This window comes from Callithrix jacchus, chromosome 8, assembly GCF_049354715.1.
Source record: "Callithrix jacchus isolate 240 chromosome 8, calJac240_pri, whole genome shotgun sequence".
In the NCBI taxonomy this organism is placed as follows: domain Eukaryota; kingdom Metazoa; phylum Chordata; class Mammalia; order Primates; family Cebidae; genus Callithrix; species Callithrix jacchus.
This window is the reverse complement of record NC_133509.1, coordinates 38153382-38171971: the sequence shown is the minus strand read 5'-3', so window position 1 is coordinate 38171971 and position 18590 is coordinate 38153382. Positions and strand designations below refer to the sequence as shown.

At 41.5% G+C, this 18590-nt stretch overlaps 1 protein-coding gene across 1 annotated transcript in view; it reads left to right on the top strand.

The window, feature by feature from the left end:
* USP50 (ubiquitin specific peptidase 50) overlaps positions 1-18590 on the top strand; it is a 39585-nt gene that overhangs the window by 11145 nt on the left and 9850 nt on the right. Inside the window, 2 exon segments of the mRNA XM_078333168.1 lie at positions 2077-2087; positions 4605-4737. Coding sequence (XP_078189294.1) covers positions 2077-2087; positions 4605-4737 — 144 coding nt within the window.

Genomic DNA, 18590 nt, shown 5'->3' with positions numbered 1-18590 from the left:
CGCCCCGGCCTCCCAAATTGCTGGGATTACAAGCGTCAGCCACCGCATCTGGCCTCTTGGAACATTTCTTGCAAGGCAGGTCTACTGGCAACAATTTCCCTCACTTTTTGTCTAATGAAGTCTTTATTTCTCTTCACTTTTGAAGATTAATTTTACAGGGTACAGAATTCTATCTAGTCTGGTGGGTTTTTTCCTTTTAACACCTTCAGTATTTTATCCCACTTTCTTCTTCTTTGCGTGGTTTCTGAGAAGTTAGTTGTAATTCTTATGTTTGCTCCTCTAGAGGCGTGGTTTTTCCCGACTCCCACTCTGGCTTCTTTTAGGATTTTTTTCTTTATCTTTGATATTCCGCAGTTTGAAAATGAAATGCCTAGGTGTCATTTTTCTGGCATTTATCTTTCTTGGTGTTCTCTGAGCTTCCTGAATCTGTGGTTTGGTGTATGGCATTAATTTGGGAAAATTGAGTCATTATTGTTTCAGATACTTTTTTCTGTTCTTTTCTCTTTCTTTTCCTTTTGGTATTTCCATTACACAGATGTTACATCTTTGCAGTTGTCCCACAGTCCTTGGATATTGTTGTGCTTTTTATCCGGTCTATTTTCTTTCTTTTTTTTTTTTTTTTTTAGTAGAGATTGGGGGTGGGGTGGGGGCACTCTGACTTTGTTGCCCAAGCTGGTCTCAAACTCCTGGGCTCAAGCGATTCTCCCACATTGGCCTACCAAAGTACTGGGAATACAGGTGTGAGCCACTTAGCCCGGCCAGTCCCTTTTCTTTCTTCTTTTCAGTTGTAAAGGTTTCTGCTGAGGTTCCTCAAGTGCAGTAGAAATTCTTTCTTCAGCTGTGTCCAGTCTACTAATAAGCCCATCAGAGGCATTCTTCATGTGTTAGTGTTTTTTTAACATCTAGCATTAAAAAAAAAAAAAAAACTAACCACTATACGAACAAGGATATCTCTAGCATTTTTTTTAATTTAAAGTAACCGCTATACTAACAAAGATCCCTCTAGCATTTCTTTTGGTTCGTTCTTTGGATTTCCAAGTCTCTACTTACATTGACCATATATTCTTGCATGCTTTATTCATTAGAACCCTTAGTGTGTTAATCAGTCTTAAATTCTCAGCCTGATAATCCCACACTCTGTCTGGTTCTGATGCTTACTGGCTCTTCAAACTGTGCTTTTGCCTTTTGGTATGCCTTGTAATTTTTTCCTGATAGCCAGATATGATGAACTGGGTAAGCGAACCTGACGTAAATAGACCTTAATGACATGGTGTAAGGCAGAGTGGGAGGGGAAGCATTCTGTAATTCTGTCAGTGAGTCTCAGTCTTCTTTTTTAGATGCAGTCTCACTCTGTTGCCAGGCTGGAGTGCAGTGGTGCAATCTCGGCTCACTGCAACCTCCAACTCTCTGGTTCAAGTGATTTTCCTGCTTGAGCCTCCCGAGTAGCTGGGATTACAGGCACCCGCCGCCATGCCCAGCTAATTTTTTTATTATTATTATTTTTTAGTGGAGACAGGGTTTCATCATGTTGGCCAGGATGGTCTCAATCTCCTGACCTAATGATCTGCCCCCCTCAGCCTCCCAAAGTGCTAGGATTATAGGTGTGAGAGGTCTCAGTCTTTTAATGAAACTATGCCTCCAGACTCCGAACTTCGTAAGTGCTCCTCAGTCCCTCCACACCCTCTTTGGTGGAACAGGATGGTTAGAGTGGGCTGGAGTTGGGTATTTTCCTTCCCCCAGATTAGTTAAGCGCTGATGAAACTCCAGCAGGTTAGGCTCTGGTTGATGAGTTTCTCCTGTGGGCAGGCATTGTTAAGAAGAGGGTGCTCTAGCGTATTTCAGAATGGTTTCTTTCCGTTCTTCCTGCCCGAAGCATGAGAATATTTGTCTCCAATATTTACCATGACAGTGTGGTTGGGCTCCTGGAAGGAAAACTCACAAAGTGTGGGCCCCCCTGTGACTGGGTTCCTTGGAGTTTTTAACTCTCAGACTCTGTACTGAGCCTCCAGCAATTCCTCAATTACAGTTCAGGTTTTCCTGCGCAGACCTGTTTCCTCAGAAGTTTTTGCTCTGCAGTTTTGGCTCTCGTAAGTTTGTGATTCTCTATGTTTGCTGGTCTGTTTTTCCAGTTTGGGGGCGGTGGTTTGTCCTGTGACCTTACTGCTCTGTCAGATCTAAGATAAGCTGTTTTTTTTAATTTCAGTTAATTCTTTCCTCCCAGGAGGAAGGAAAATAATCAACAGCTTTATTTAGCTATTAACTTCCTGTTAGGACAGAATGGTGACTTCCGAGTTTCCTTACTCGTAGAACTGAAAACTAGATGTCTCTCATCATGACTTTTGGTGTTCAAATTGTTTAAAATTGGCCAGTGGGAGCCCCTTCAAGTCAGCTTCTGGGACCCCCATTAGTTTATTATGGTATGCTTACACAAAATGTGGTCTTTTTAGGTGCATAGTTCCATGAATTCTGACAAATGTGTGCAGTCATGTAACCACTACAACCAACATATAGACCATTTCCATCACTCCAAAAAGGTCTCTCATGTTCCTTTCTAATCACTTTCCTCCCCAACCCTAAGCCTACAGAAATTGCTAATCTGATTTCCATCCCTATAACTGTGTTTTCCAGAATGTGCTATGTCATACTGTATGTAGCTTTTAGAGTTTTTTTTTCACTTAGCATGATGCTTTTAAGGCACGTGTTGTTGTGTGTATTAGTGGTTCCTTTTTTATCGCTGTGTGCTATTCCTTTTTGTAAATATATGACAGTTGTTTATGTCTCCACCAGTTGTTGGATGTTTGGGTTGTTTACAGTTTTGAGTAGTTAGGAATACAGCTTCTACAAATACTAGCAGGTTGTTATGTGGGCCTCAGTCTTCATTTCTCTTGGGATGATACTTAGGTATAGAATTGCTTGTTCACATGGCATTCTCCTAGTTTTTGCAAACAAGGTATTTTGCTTTTTGGCACATGAGTGTCTTGGTCTCAGTAATTTCCCAGCCTCAGACCTACATAAGCTGTTTTTCCAAAATGAATGTAATTATTTTTTAAAAAAGCTTCTGAGTAACTCTGATGTAAGCCCAGATTTGCAGACTTATGATCTATGTAACAATACAGAATGTGAAAGATTTTTCACAAAATGTTCTTATTAAAACATTTAAAAAAAAAAACCCCCTCAGCTTGAAAACAGGACATTGCCAAGACTACCTGTGCTGAAATCAAGATAAGGAAAAGCTGAGCCAACCTGGTTAGAATAAATAGGCTCAGTTGGAGCAAAAGCCTCAGGAATTATCAGCGGGGTTTCCTCTTCCCCCAGTGCTGTGCCTTGGATGTTCCTTTCTTTTTTTTTTTTTTTTTTTTTTTTTTGAGACAGAGTTTCGCTCTTGTTACCCAGGCTGGAGTGCAATGGCGCGATCTCGGCTCACTGCAACCTCCGCCTCCTGGGTTCAGGCAATTCTCCTGCCTCAGCCTCCTGAGTAGCTGGGATTACAGGCTTGAGCCACCGCGCCCGGCCGGATGTTCCTTTCTTTTTGCCCCACTAGATTTAGCTTAGCTTGAATCTTTATGATCTCACTGACTGATTAAAATTCCAGTCTCATTTTGGTGAGGCTTGTGGATGTGGTATTTAAATAGATAAGAAAAAAGTAATTTCTCTATAAGTCTGTATCAAATAATATTTCCAATAAATTATTATTTTTATTATTTTTGAGATGGAGTCTCACTCTGTTGCCTAGGCTGGAGTATAGTGGTGCAATCTCGGCTCACTGCAACCTCTGCCTCCCGGGTTCAAGCTATTCTTCTGCCTCAGCTTCCTGAGTAGCTGGGACTATAGGTGTCCACCACCATACCTGGCTAATTTTTTGTATTTTTAGTAGAGATGGGGTTTCACTCTGTTAGCTAGGATGATCTCGATTTCATTACATCAAGTGATCTGTCACCCAGGCTGAAGTGCAATAGTGCCATCTTGGCTCACTGCAACCTCCGCTTCCCAGGTTCAAGTGATTATCGGGCCTCAGCCTCCTGAGTAGTTGGGATTTCAGGCATCCACCACCATACCTGGCTAATTTTTTGTATTTTTAGTAGAGTTGATGTTTCACCGTGTTGGCCAGACTGGTTTCAATCTTCTGACATCAAGTGATCCACCCACCTCAGCCTCCCAAAGTACCAGGATTACAGATGTGAGCCACTGTGCCTGGCAAGAAATTACTTTTTTTAGAAACAGGGTCCCACTCTGTCAGCCAGGCTGGAGTGCAGTGCTGAACCACAGCTCACTGCAGCCTCAACCTCCCTACACTCAGGTGATCCTCCTACCTTAGCCTTCTGAGTAGCTGGGACTACAAGTTAAGAATTCTATGTAGAAAAAAAAGATGAAAAAAAAAAAAAAAGCTATGTAGAGAAGGAGTTTTGCCATGTTGCTCAGGCTGGTCCCAAACTTCTATGCTCAAGGGATCCACCCACATTGGCCTCCCAAAGTGCTGGGATTACAGGCATGAGCCACTGTGCACAGCCAAGAAATTGCTTTTAAAATACTTGGAATTTGTCATGCAGAGTTTATTAATGAGTGGTTCACAAGCTTTGTATTTTACACATGTATTATTCCTGCAGGTTTGACAGTCAGGGTGCAATGAAAAGGAAGCTGAGAATGGATATTCCTTACCCACTCACTAACTTGGACCTCACTCTTTATATTTCCCCAATTTTCCAGAAACATCCTAAATACAACCTCTGTGCAGTGGTGGTGAGTAAAAAACTGTTAAAAGTAACTGAATTTAAAGAAAACTCTAGAATTATCTGCTTGAATCCCTATTTCTCCTGTCTCTCCCTGACTTCTCTTATGTTCTACTTTTAAAAAACACAGACTAGGAAACTCCACTTTGACCTAGACAAGTGGAGGAGCAAAGAAATACAATGTACTGTTCACTGCCTCTTCACTTTCTCTCCACTCAATGGCTAGTTCAGATCTAAGGATACTTGCAAATTGTGCTCCTAGGGGCAGCAGCAGAAATTGGTTCCAATAGCTTAAAACTGTTTTTCAGACAGGGCCTTGCTCTATTGCCCAGACTGGAGTGCTGTCAGTGGTGTGATCATAGCTCGCTGCAGCCTCCAACTCCTGGGTTCAGGTGATCCTCCCCAGGTAAGTGAGACTACAGGCATGTGCCACCATTTTTTTTTTTTTTTAAGAGTAGAGATGAAGTCTCACTAGGCTGCCCATGCTGGTCTTATACTCCTGGGCTCAAGTGACCCTCCTGCCTTGGCCCCTTAAAGTGCTGGGATTATAAGCATTAGCCACCATGCCCAGCCTCCGATAGCTTTACGTTGAATAACCATGAACCACTTTGTGGCCAAAGCTCCAAAACAGTAGGTACATAGTAGCCACAAGATTCAATGCCTATAAATAGCCAAGACTTAAACTCTGGGGTCCCTATGGTTCTGAGTCAGCTATAATAAACGAAGATCTCCTGAAGGAAATAAAGCATGGAGTATAATTCAGACCAAGTCACCGGAACTCACACCAACCATCCCCAAAGTAGCAAACCATACTCGGGGTTTCTGAATCCCAGTGTTGAAGATCTGTTTCAGAACATGCTCATATTTCACACTGTACCTGGAGGCCCAGTTGTGTCTGTATCAAATGGTTGAGGCTCCCATTGGAGCCCAGTAAGATTCAGCAGAGTCCACTGAAGTCTAATTTGCCTCTTCAGCTTATTGTTGAATTAATATATTCTAAAATGTTAACCCCATTGGTCTTCCTCATTAGCAGCTCTCAGAACCGTAAGTCCACACTTTAACAAAATTATCAGTTCTGTATTTTGCATTTTTACTTCGAGCCTTGACCTTTTCCTTTCCAATGTATCCTGCTCCCAAGTATGGTTTTTCTTTTTTCTTTTTTTTGAGACAGTTTCGCTCTTGTTACCCAGGCTGGAGTGCAATGGCGCGATCTCAGCTCACTGCAACCTCCGCCTCCTGGGTTCAGGCAATTCTCCTGCCTCAGCCTCCTGAGTAGTTGGGATTACAGGCATGCGCCAACGTGCCCAGCTAATTTTTTGTGTTTTGAGTAGAGACGGGGTTTCACCATGTTGACCAGGATGGTCTCGATCTCTTGACATCGTGATCCACCCACCTCGGCCTCCCAAAGTGCTGGGATTACAGGCTTGAGCCACCGCACCCGGCAAGCATGGTTTTTCTTCCCTCACTTCCTTGCTCAGGAATCTAGAGGTGCATCCTCTTCTCTATTACATCAAATGTAGACTCTAGATTCCCAAGCAGTGCAGGAGCTGCCTCCCTTATAGTTTACTATTTTTATTTCTCATATGGATTTTCTGCTTTAAGAAAATCCAAGGACCGGGCACAGTGGCTCACGCCTGTAATCCCAGCACTTTGGGAGACTGAGGTGGGTGGATCACCTGAGGTCAAGAGTTCAAGACCAGGCTGATCAACATGGAGAAACCCCATTTCTACTAAAAATACAAAATTAGCCAGGCATGGTGGCACATGCCTTAACCCAGCTGCTTGGAAGGCTGAGGCAGGAGAATCACTTGAACCCAGGAGGCGGAGGTTGCGATGAGCTGAGATTGTGCCACTGCACTCTAGCCTGGGCAACAACAGTGAAACTCCGTCTCAAAAAAAAGAAAAAAGAAAATCCAAATGATAAAAATCTGTATTTAATATAAAAATTGTAACTATTGCCAGGCTCAGTGGTCCCTCTTGTATTAATTTCAGCAATTCTGGAGGCTAAGGTAGAAGGGTTGCTTGGGGTCAGGAGTTAAAGACCAGTGAGCTATGATTGCTCCTCTGCACTCCAGCCTGGGTAACCAGGGCGAAACTCCATCTCAAAAAAAAAAAAAAAGTAATTACGTGCATTATGGAAATATATATATTTATATAAAACATCACCACCCCAAACCTCGTATAAATTCTTAGTCCTAGACTTAGTCCTTAGGCACAGTAGCTCACGCTTGTAATCCCAGCACTTTGGGAGGCCAAGGTAGGAGGATCACTTGAGTCCAGGAGTTCAAGACAGCCCCAGCAATATGGCAAAACTCTATCTCTACAAAAATAAAATAAAAATCTTAGTCCTTAGTGGTTTTAGTATTCAAACTATTGTTGGTTAATTATGGGGCCAAAAGTTGGTTTTGAGAGAAAACTATATTTAGAATTTGCTGCAAATTGATAATTCATCAGAAATAAGAACTAAGTATCTTTGAGGCTGGGTACAGTGGCTCACATCTATAATCTCAGCACTTGGGAGGTCGAGGCAGGTTGATCACTTGAGGTCTGGAGTTTGAGACCAGCCTGGCCAACATGGCGGAACCCTGTCTCTACTGAAAATACAAAAAATTTAACTGGGTGTGGTGGCATGCGCCTGTAATCTCAGCTACTGGGGAGACCGAGGCAGGAGAATTGTTTGAACCCAGGAGGCAAGACTGGGCCACTGCCCTCCAGCCTGGGTGACAAAGTAAGATTCAGTCTCAACAACAACAACAACAACAACAACAACAACAACAACAACAACAACAACTAAGCATCTTTGAAATTGTGATGTATGACAGTAGGAATAAAACCGTCTAGAGCTTTGCTACTCAAAGTGTGGTCTTCTGCTCAAGCCTGTAATCCCAGCACTTTGGGAGGCCGAGGCGGGTGGATCATGAGGTCAAGAGATCGAGACCATCCTGGTCGACATGGTGAAACCCCGTCTCTACTAAAAATACAAAAAATTAGCTGGGCATGGTGGCGCGTGCCTGTAATCCCAGCTACTCAGGAGGCTGAGGCAGGAGAATTGCCTGAACCCAGGAGGCGGAGATTGCGGTGAGCCGAGATTGCGCCATTGCACTCCAGCCTGGGTAACAAGAGCGAAACTCCGTCTCAAAAAAAAACAAAAACAAAACAAAACAAAAAAACCAAAGTGTGGTCTTCTGGAGAACAGTAGCATTGGCACTTGCTAAAAATAAAGAATCTCAGGTCCCACCACAGGCTCACTGGCTTAGAATTTGCATTTTAATATGATCCCTGTGTGGGTTTTGTGCATATTTAAGTTTAAGAAGCATACATCTCTAAACTAGAAGAGAAGATACCCCTGCACCATCCTTAAGAGATTTATCCAGCCTTTGCATGAGCCCTTGAAGAGTATGCTGCCTTTCAAGTCAGGCTCTTTAACTGCTAGATTCTTTGTTAGATTTATTTTATGAACATTTACATAGTGTTTCTTATATATCAGGCACTGTTCTAAGCACTTTATAAATAACCATTTAATCCTTATTCCAGCCTACAAGGTGGGCACTCTATATTATTCCCATTTTACAGAATGGGAAACAGGCACAGAGAGGTTAAATGATTTGCCCCAAGTCATACTGCCTACAAAGAGCAGAGCCAAGCACTGAACGCAGGAAGGCTGGCTCCAAACTGTCCTACTCTCATCTCTGACACTGTGCTGCCTCTGATTGTTCAACATGTCTCTGTATATTGAGCCCAAATCTACCTTCCTCCTTGTACTTTGTTCCTGTTTGTCCTAATTCTGTCTTCTGAAGCAGTGATGGTAATATGTATGTGGCCTATAGTTAACAAATGCTCGTACATATGCATTAGCAAAGCAGAATACCTTTTCTTATACATGTTCCTTCAAATATTTGAAAATGGCAATCATAGGCTAACAGTATCTAATTCCTTCAACCTTCCTCAAAGTATTGGTTTCTAGAAAGAGTCTTTTTTAGAATTATGAAATATTTCAGTCACAGAAATATGAATGAACTAATTCATACTATTGACCACCTAGGTTAAGAAATAAAATACAAGCCAGGAGCAGTGGCTCACACCTGTAGTCCCAGCACTTTGGGAGGCTGAAGCAGGAGGATTGTTTGAGCTCAGGAGTTTGAGACCAGCCTGGGCAATATGGTAAAACCCCATCTCTACAAAATAATACAAAAATTAGCCGAGCATAGTGGTGCACACCTGTGGTCCCTGCTACTTGAAGGGCTGATGTGGGAGGATTGCTTGAGCCTGGGAGGTTGAGGCTGCCGTGAACTGTGATAATGCCACTGCACTCCAGCCTGGGCAACAGAGGGAAACCCTGCCTAAAATATAATAATGTAAAATAATACTATAGGTAAAAGAAAATCCCCCTATGTATCTTTAATGATCCTACTCCCTTCCATTTCCTGATGTACCCATTCCCTGGAATTTGGTGTATATTATTCCCATGCATTCTTTTCTGCAAATGTTTGCATTCTCTATTTTGCATGTTTTCTATATCTGATATCATACTGTCTAGCTGCTCTTTCTCTTCAATGTTATCTTTAATGATATTAATCCATCAGTACATTAGCTTTTTAACTTACTAATATTACTTTTAATTGATAAATCAAAATTTTTTACATTAATGGAGTATGATGTGATGTTTTATACACACACACGCACACACACAATGTGGAATGATTCAATCAAGCTAACATATTCCTCACCTATTTTTTGTGGTGAGGCTCAGCTATTTTGAAATATACAATACATTTTATTGACTGTGGTCACTCTGCCATGCAATAGATCTCAAACCTCCTCACTGAAACCTTATGCCTTTTGATGAAAAACATCTCATTCCTCACTCCCTTCCCTAGCATGTGGTAACCACCATTCTACTCTCTACTTCAGTGAGTTTAGCTTTTTTAGATTCCACTTATAAGTGAGATCATATAGTATTTGTCTTCCTGTGACTGGCTTCTTTCACTTAGCATAGTGTCCTCCAGTTCCATCCATGCTGTTGCAAATGGCAGAATTTCCTTTTTAAAGGCTGAATAGTATTCCAGATATACCACATTTTCTTTATTCATTTATCCACTGACATTTTGATTCCATATCTTGGCTATTGTGAATAATACTGCAATAAGCATGGGAGTAGTTTAGGCGTATATCCAGAAGTCAGATTGCTGGTAGTTTTTTTTTTCTTTTTTAAGGGACTGTCACCCAGGTCATGCTCTGTCACCCAGGCTGGAGTACAGTGGCACAATTATAGCTCACTGCAGCCTTGAACCAGACTCAATCAATCCTTCCGCTTCAGCCTCCCAAGTATCCGGGGCTGCAGGCATGTGTCAACACACCTGGCTTAGTTTTAGTTTTTTGAGAAATCTTTATACCACTTTCCATAATGACTGTACTAATTTACATTCCCACTGCAAAGTACAGGATTCCTCTATCTCCACATCTTTGCCAACACTTACTATTTTTTATCTTGTTGATAATAGCCATCTAACAGGTGTGAGGTGATAGCTCATGTGGTTTTAATTTCTATTTTCTTAACGTTTAATGATGTTGAACATTTTTTTCATGAACCCATTGGACATTCGTATGTCTTGAGAAATATCTGTTCTGGTTCTTTGCCCATTTTATGATCAGGTTATTTGTTTTCTTGCTAATGAGTTGAGATTCTTATATATTTTAGATATGAACTGCTTATCAGATGTATGGTTTGCAAATATTTTCACCTATTCTTGGTGTTATCTCTTCACTTTCTTAATTTTTTCCTTCCCTGTGCAGAAGCTTTTACATTTGATGCAATTCCCTTCGTGTATTTTTGCTTTTGTTGCCTGTGCTTTTAGGGTCACTTCCAAAAACATCATTGTCCAGGCCAATGTTGTGGAGCTTCTCCATGTTTACTTCTAGTTGTTGTATAGTTTTAGGTCTTATATTTAAGTCTTTAATCCATTTTGAGCTGGTTTTTAGTTTTGATACAAGGATCCACTTTCATTCTTCTGCCTCTGAAGATCCAGTTTTCCTAACACCATTTATTGACTGTCCTTTCCCTATTGTATGTTCTTGGCATCTTTCTGGAAAGTCATCTGACCGCAGATTCATGGGTTTCTTTCTGGGCATTCCATCCTGATCCACTGGTCTACAGGTCAGTTTTATGCCAGAACATACTGTTTTGATTATAGTAGCTTTATGTGATAACATGTTTTGAAATCAGGGAGTGTGATGCCTCCAGCTTTGTTCTTTTGGCCTGATTGTTTTTGCAATTTGGGGTCTTCTGTCATTCCTTATAAATTTTTTTTTGTTCAAGATGGCGTCTCACTCTGTCACCCAGGCTGGAGTGCAGTGGTGTGATCTTGGCTCACTGCAACCTCTGCCTCCTGGGTTCAAGTGATTCTTCTGCCTCAGCCTCCCACGTAGCTGGGATTACAGGTGCCCACTACTACACTTGGCTAATTTTTTTGTATTTTTAGTAGAGACAGGGTTTCACCATGTTGGCCAGGCTGGTCTTGAACTCCTAACCTTGTGATTCACCTGCCTTGGCCTCTCAAAGTGCTGAGATTACAGGTGTGAGCCACTGTGCCTGACTGTGTCATTTCATATAAATTTAAGGATAATTTTCTATTTCTGTAAAAGATTTTTATTGGAATTTTGATAGGAATTACATTTATCTGTAGACTGCTTTACATAGTTAACATTTCAACAATGTTAACTTTACAAAGTCAAGAACATAGGCTCTCTTTCCATTTATTTGTATTTTTTTCAATTTCTTTCCTCAATATTTATAGTCTTCAGTATCTTTCACCTCCTTGGTTAAATGTACACCTAAGTAGTTTTTGCTGCTATTGCAAATGGGATTCTTTTCTTAAGTTCTTTTTTTGGATAGTCTGTCATTAATGTATAGAAATGCCACTGTAGTCCCAGCTACTCGGGAGGCTGAGGTGGGAGGATTGCTTGAGCCCAGGAGTTCTGGGCTGTAGTGCACTATGCCGATTGGGTGTCCACACTAAATTCGGCATTAATATGGTGACCTCCCAGGAGCAGGGGATCCCAAGTTGCCTAAGGAGGGGTGAACTGGCCCAGGTCAGAAATGGAGCCGGTCAAAACTCCCATGCTGCTCAGTAGTGGGATTGCACCTGTGAACAGCCACTGCACTCCAGCCTGGGCAACATAGCAAGACCCTGTCTCTATAAAAAAAAAATAGTAATGCCACTGTGGCTGGATGCAATGGCTTACGCCTGTAATCCCAGCACTTTGGGAGGCTGAGGTGCGAGGATTGCTTGAGTCCAGGAGTTCAAGACCAGCCGTGACAACCTGTCTCTACACAACATTTTTAAAAATAGCCAAATATAGTGGTGCGCACCTGCTACTCCAGAGGCTGAGGTGGGAGGATCGTTTGAGCCCAGGAGGTCAAGGCTACAGTGAGCTGTGATTGTGCCACTGCACTCCAACCTGTGTGACAGAACAAGACCCTGTCTCTCACACAAAAAAGAAATGCTACTGATTTTTATATGTTGATTTTGTATCCTGCAACTTTATTGAATTAGTTTTAGTTCTATAATGGTTTTTTAGTGGAGTTTTTAGGGTTTTCTCTATATAAGATCATGCCTCAGCAGACAGATAATTTCCCCCCCCCCCGCCTTTTTTTTCTTTCTTTCTCTCTCTCTCTCTCTCTCTTTTTTTTTTTTTTTTGATTTGGAGTTTTGCTCTTGTTGCCCAGACTGGAGTGTAATGGTGTGATCTCGGCTCACTGCCATCTCTGCCTCCCTCAGCCTCCCAAGTAGCTGGGATTACAGACATGTGCCACCATGCCCTGCTAATTTTGTATTTTTAGTAGAGATGAGGTTTTTCCATGTTGGTCAGGCTGGTCTTGAACTCCTGACCTCAGGTGATCCACCCACCTCGGCCTCCGAAAATTCTGAGATTACAGGTATAAGCCACTGCACCTGGCCCACTTTTTCTTTTTCTATTGGGATGCCTTTTATTTCTTTCTCTTGCCTAATTGCTCTGGCTAGGAATTCCAGTACTATGGTGAAAAGAAGTGGTGAGTGGCCGTACGTGGTGGCTCACGCCTGTAATCTCAGCACTTTGGGAGGCAGTTAACTTGAGGTAGGAGATTGAGACCAACCTGGACAACATGGTGAAACCTTGTCTTTACTAAAAGTACAAAAAAATTAGCCTGGTGTGGTGGTACACACCTGTAGTCCCAAGCAGGAGGCTGAGGCAGGAGAATTGCTTGCTTGAACCCAGGAGGCAGAGGTTCATACCATTGCACTCCAGCTTGGGTGACAGAGTGAGACTCTGTCTCAAAAAATACGCTGTTAAGTTTGATTTGCTAGCATTTTGTTGAGGATTTTTTGCATCTATGTTCACCAAGGCTATTGCCTTGTAATTTTCTTTTCTCGTACTGTCCTTATCTCGTACTGTCCTTTGGTATTGGGGTATTGTTGGCCTCATAAAATGAGTTTAGAGATATTCTCTTTGGTTCAGTTTTTTGGAAGGGTTTGAGAAGGATTGGTATCAGATCTTCTTTAAATGTTGGGTAGAATTCAGCTGCGAAGTCGTCTGGTCCTTAGCTTTTCTTTGATGGGATACTTTATTACTAATTCCATTTCCTTGCTATCAACCTATTCTGCAATCTCTCCTGGGCTCAACTGATTCTCCCCCTTCAGTTTCCCTGGTAGCTGGGACTACAGGCATATGCCACCATGCCTGGCTAATTTTTGTATCTTTTGTAGAGATGGGGTCTCACTATATTGTCCATGCTGAACTCAAACTCCTGGGTTCAATCAAGCTGCCCATCTCAGCTTCCCAGAGTGTTGGGTTTACAGGCATGAGCCACTGCTCCTGGACTATCCAGATTTCCTGTTTCTCTATGATTCAGTCTTGTAGGTTGTATGTGTCTAGGAGGTTATCCCTTTCTTCTAGACTATCCAATTTGTTGGTGTATGATGGTTTATAGTAGTTTCTTAGGATCCTTTTTATTTGTGTTATCAATTATAATGTGTCCTCTTTCATTTCTGAAGTTTTTTGAGACAGTCTTGCTCTGTTGCCCAGACTTGGAGTGCAGTGGCACACCTCAGCTAACTGCAATCTCTGCCTCTTGGATTCAAGCAATTCTCCTACTTCAGTCGCCCAAGTAGCTGGAACTACAGGTGCGCGCCACTATGCCTGACTAATTTTTTGTATTTTTAGTAGAGATGGCGTTTTACCATGTTGGTCAGGCTGGTCTTGAACTCCTGACCTCAAGTGATCCACGTGCCTTGGCCTCCCAAAGTGCTGGGATTACAGGCATGAGCCACCATGCCTGGCTTCATTTCTGATTTTGAGTTGTCTTTTTTTCTTAGTCTAGCTAAGAGTTTGTCAATTTTGTTTATCTTTTTAAAAACCAACTTTGTTTTATGATTTGTTGTTGTTTTTCTAGTCCTTGTTTATTTCTGCTCTGATCTTTGTTATTTCTCTCCGATCTTTGTTATTTCTCTTCTCCTGCTAATTTGGGGCTTTGTTGTTCTTTTTCTAGTGCCTTGAGGTATAATGTTAGATTGTTGAGATCTTTTTTTTTCTGAAATTGTTTTTAAAATTAATACATAATAATTGTACATACCAGTTACATGTGGTATTTTGATACACATACCTGTGTGTCATGGCTCATGCCTATAATTACAGCACTTTGAGAGGTCGAGGCTAGTGGATCACCTGAGGTCAAGAGTTCAAGACTAGCCTGGCCAACATGCTGAAACCCCATCTCTACTAAAAATAAAAAAATTTGCCAAGCTTGGTGGCAGGTGTCTGTAATTCCACCTCCTTGGGAGGCTGAGCCAGGAGAATCACTTGCACCAGGGAGGCGGAGGTTGCAGTGAGCTGAGATTATGCCATTGCACTCCAGCCTGGGCAACAGAGCAAAACTCCGTCTCAAAACAAACGAACAAAAAAACCAATTGGGATCTTTAAGGTTTCCATCACCTCAAATATTTATCATTTGAGTTGGAAATATTTAAAATCTTCTGGCTATATTGGAATATACAAATAATATGCAGTTATTGTTAATTGTAGTCACTCTATTATGCTATCAAACACTAGAACTTATTACTTCTATCCATGTTTGTATCTATTAACCAGCTTTCTCTTTATCCTCCCCAAGTCCTTCCCAGCCTCTGGTAACTATCTCTTTACCTCCATGAGATTAACTTTTTAAGCCCTCACATATAAGTGAGAACATGCAACTTTTGTCTTTCTGTGCCTGGCTTATTTCACTTAACATGATGACCTTCAGTGAAATCCATGTTACTGCAAATGATGAGATTTCATTCTTTTTAGGAATGAAGAATATTCCTTTTTTTTTTTTTTTTTTTTAAAGAGACAGGGTCAGCTAGGTGTGGTGGCTCACACCAGTAATCCCAGCACTTTAAGAGGCCAAGGCAGATGGATTACTTGAGCCCAGGAGTTTGAGACCAGCCTGAGCAACGTGATGACATCCCATCTCTACAAAAAATACAAACATTAGCTTGGTGGTGTGGCATGTGCCTGTAGTCCCAGCCACTCAGGAGGCTGAGGTGGGAGGATCACTTGAACCCAGAAGGCTCAAGCCTACAGTGAGCCGAGATCATGCCACTGCACTCCAGTCTGAGCAACAGAGCGAGACCCTATCTCAAAAAAAAAAAAAAAAAAAAAAGAGACAGGGTCTGTTGCCCAAGGCTGGAGTACAGTGATGCAATCATGGCTTATTACAACCTCAAACTCCTGGGCTCAAGAGAAACTCCCATCTCGGCTTCCCAAGTAGCTAGGACTACAGGCATGTGCCACCATGCCCAGCTAATTTTTAAATTCTTTTTCATAGAGACAGAATGGCACTATGTTGCCCAGGTTGGTCTCCAATTCCTGGCCTCAAGTGATCCTCCTGTCTTGACCTTCCAAAACGTTGGGATCACAGGCACAAGCAACTAGGCCCAGCTCATATCTTGGCTGTCGTGAACAATACTGGAATAAACATGGGGATGCAGGTATCCCTTTTATATGATTTTCTTTCCCTCAGATAAATACCCAGTAGTGGATTGCTGGATCATATAGTAGTTCTATTTTTAGTTTTCTGAGGCATCTCCATGCTGTTTTCTATAATGGTTGTACTAATTTACATTCCCACCAACAGCATGTAAGAGTTCCCTTTTCTCTATGTTTTTGCCAGCATTTGTGATTTTTTATCTTTTTTGCATTCTAACTAGGGTCAGGTAATATTTCAGGGTGGTTTTGATTTGCATTTCTCAGATGATTAGTGATTTTGTGCATTTTTTCATGTAGTTATTGGCTATTTTCATCTTTTAAGAAATGTGTATTCATGTCCTTTGCCCACTTTTATTATTTTATTTTACTGAGAGGGAGTCTCACTCTCTTGCCCAGGCTAGAGTGCAGTGGTGTGATCTCTGCTTACTGCAGCCTCTGTCTCCCAGGTTCAAATGATTCTCCCACCTCAGCCTCCTGAGTAGCTGGGATTATAGGGGTGTGCCATCATGCCTGGCTAGTTTTTGCATTTTTAGTAGAGAGGGGATTTCACCATGTTGCCCAGGCTGGTCTTGAACTTCTGACCTCAAATGATTCGCCTGCCTTGGCCTCCAAAAGTGCTGGGATTACAGGTGTGAGCCACTGTGCCTGCCCCTTTGCCTACTTTTTAATGAGATTATTTTGTTGTTGTTGTTGAGTTCTTTGTATATTCTGAATATTAGTACCTTATCAAATAAATAGTTTGCAAGTATTTTCCCCCATTTTACAGGTTGCCTCTTCATTCTGTTGAATGTTTCCTTTGCTGTGTGGAAGCTTTTTAGTTTAACATAGTCCCATTTGTCTACTTTTCATTTTGTTGCCTATGCTTTTGAGGCCTTAGTCGTAAAATCTTTGCTTAGACCAATATCCTGAAGCATTTTCTGTGTGTTATCTTGTAGTAGTTTTATAGATTCAGGTCTCATTTGTAAGTCTTTAATCCAGTTTGAGTTAATTTTTTTTTAATGTAGTGAGAGATAGGGGTCTGGTTTTATTCTTCTGCATATGGATATCCAAGAACAATTTATTGAAGCAGGTGTCCTTTCTCCACTGTATGTTCTTGGCACATGTGTGAAAAATCAGTTGGTTGTAAATACATGTCTTTATTTCTGGGTTCTTTATTCTGTTCCATTGCCTATGTGTCTATCTTTATACCAATATCATGCTGTTTTGGTTACTATAGTTTTGTAATATATTTTAAAGTCAGATAATGTGATGCCTTTCTTCTTTTCTGATATGAATATTTATTGCTAAAAATTTCCCTCTTCAGAACCACTTTTGCTGGCTGGGTGTAGTGACTCACATTTGTAATCTCAGCACTCTGGGGGGCCCAGGCCTGAGCCCAGTAGTTAGAGACCAGTCATGGTGAAACCCTGTCTCTACAAAAAATTGAAAAAACTTACCCAGACATGGTGGCATATGCCTGCAGTTGCAGCTACTTGGGAGGATGAGGTGGGAAGATTACTTGAACCCAGGAGGTTGAGGCTGCCATGAGTCTTGATCATGCCACTGCACTACAGCCTGAGTGACAGTGAGACCAGGTCTCAGAAGAAAACAATCAAAAAAAAATGCAAAAAACTACATATCATGGGTTTTTGTATGTTGTGTCTCCATTTTCATGTATCTCGGTATTTTATGATTTCCTTTTTGATTTATTTTGGACCCATTGGTGATTTAGGAGCATGCTGTTTAATTTCCACATATTTATAAATTTTCCATGATTTCCCCAGTTATTGATTTCTGGTTTCAAGCCATCATGATTAGAAAAGGCACCTAATAAAATTTCAATCCTCTTACTTTTTTGTTTTTTTTTTTTGAGATGGAGTTTTGTTCTTGTTACCCAGGCTGGAGTGCAGTAGCGCCATCTCAGCTCACTGCAGCCTCTGCCTCCTGGGTTTACCCCATTCTCCTGCCTCAGCCTCCCGAGTAGCTGGGATTATAGGTGCGTGCCACCACACCCGGCTAATTTTTGTATTTTTTAGTAGAGACAGGGTTTCACCATGTTGGTGAGGCTGGTCTTAAACTCCTGACCTCAACTGATCCACCCGCCTCACCCTCCGAAAGTGCTGGGATTACAGGCATGAGTCACCACGCCTGGCCTCCTCTTATATTTTTAAAGTCTTATTATGTGACCTCTAACATATGATCCTGGAGAATATTCTACATGTGCTTGAGAATACTGTTTATTTTGTTGCTATTGGATGGAATGCTATTGTATATATCAGATCTGTTTGTTCTAAAGTGTAATTCAAGCACAATGTTTCTGTATTTTCTGTCTAGATAATCCCTTCATTGTTGGAAGTGGGGTATTAAAGTCCTCTACTGTTATTCCATTTCAGTCTCTCCCCACATATTAAATAGTAATTGCTTTATTTGTTTAGGTGTTCTAACATTAGGTGCATATATATTTATAATATATTCTCCTGATGAATTTACCACTTTATCATTATATAATGACCTTCTTTGTCTCAGTTTACGGTTTTTGATTTAGTCTGTTTTGTCTAGTTTAGTGTAACTACCACCCCAGCTCTCTGTTGGTTTCTATTTACCTGGAATATCTGTTTCCATTTCTTCACTTTCAGTGTGTATGTATCCCTGCTGCCTCTTGTAGCTTGTATATAGTTGGGTCTGGTTTTTCTTGTTTTGTCTTCTTTTGTGTTGGAGTCTCGCTCTGTCACCCAGGCTGGAGTGCAATGGCATGATCTCGGCTCACTGCAACCTCTGCCTCCTGGGTTCAACCAATTCTCCTGCATCAGCCTCCCTAATAGCTGGGATTACAGGAGCCTACCACCATGCCCAGCTAATCTTTGTATTTTTAGTAGAGAC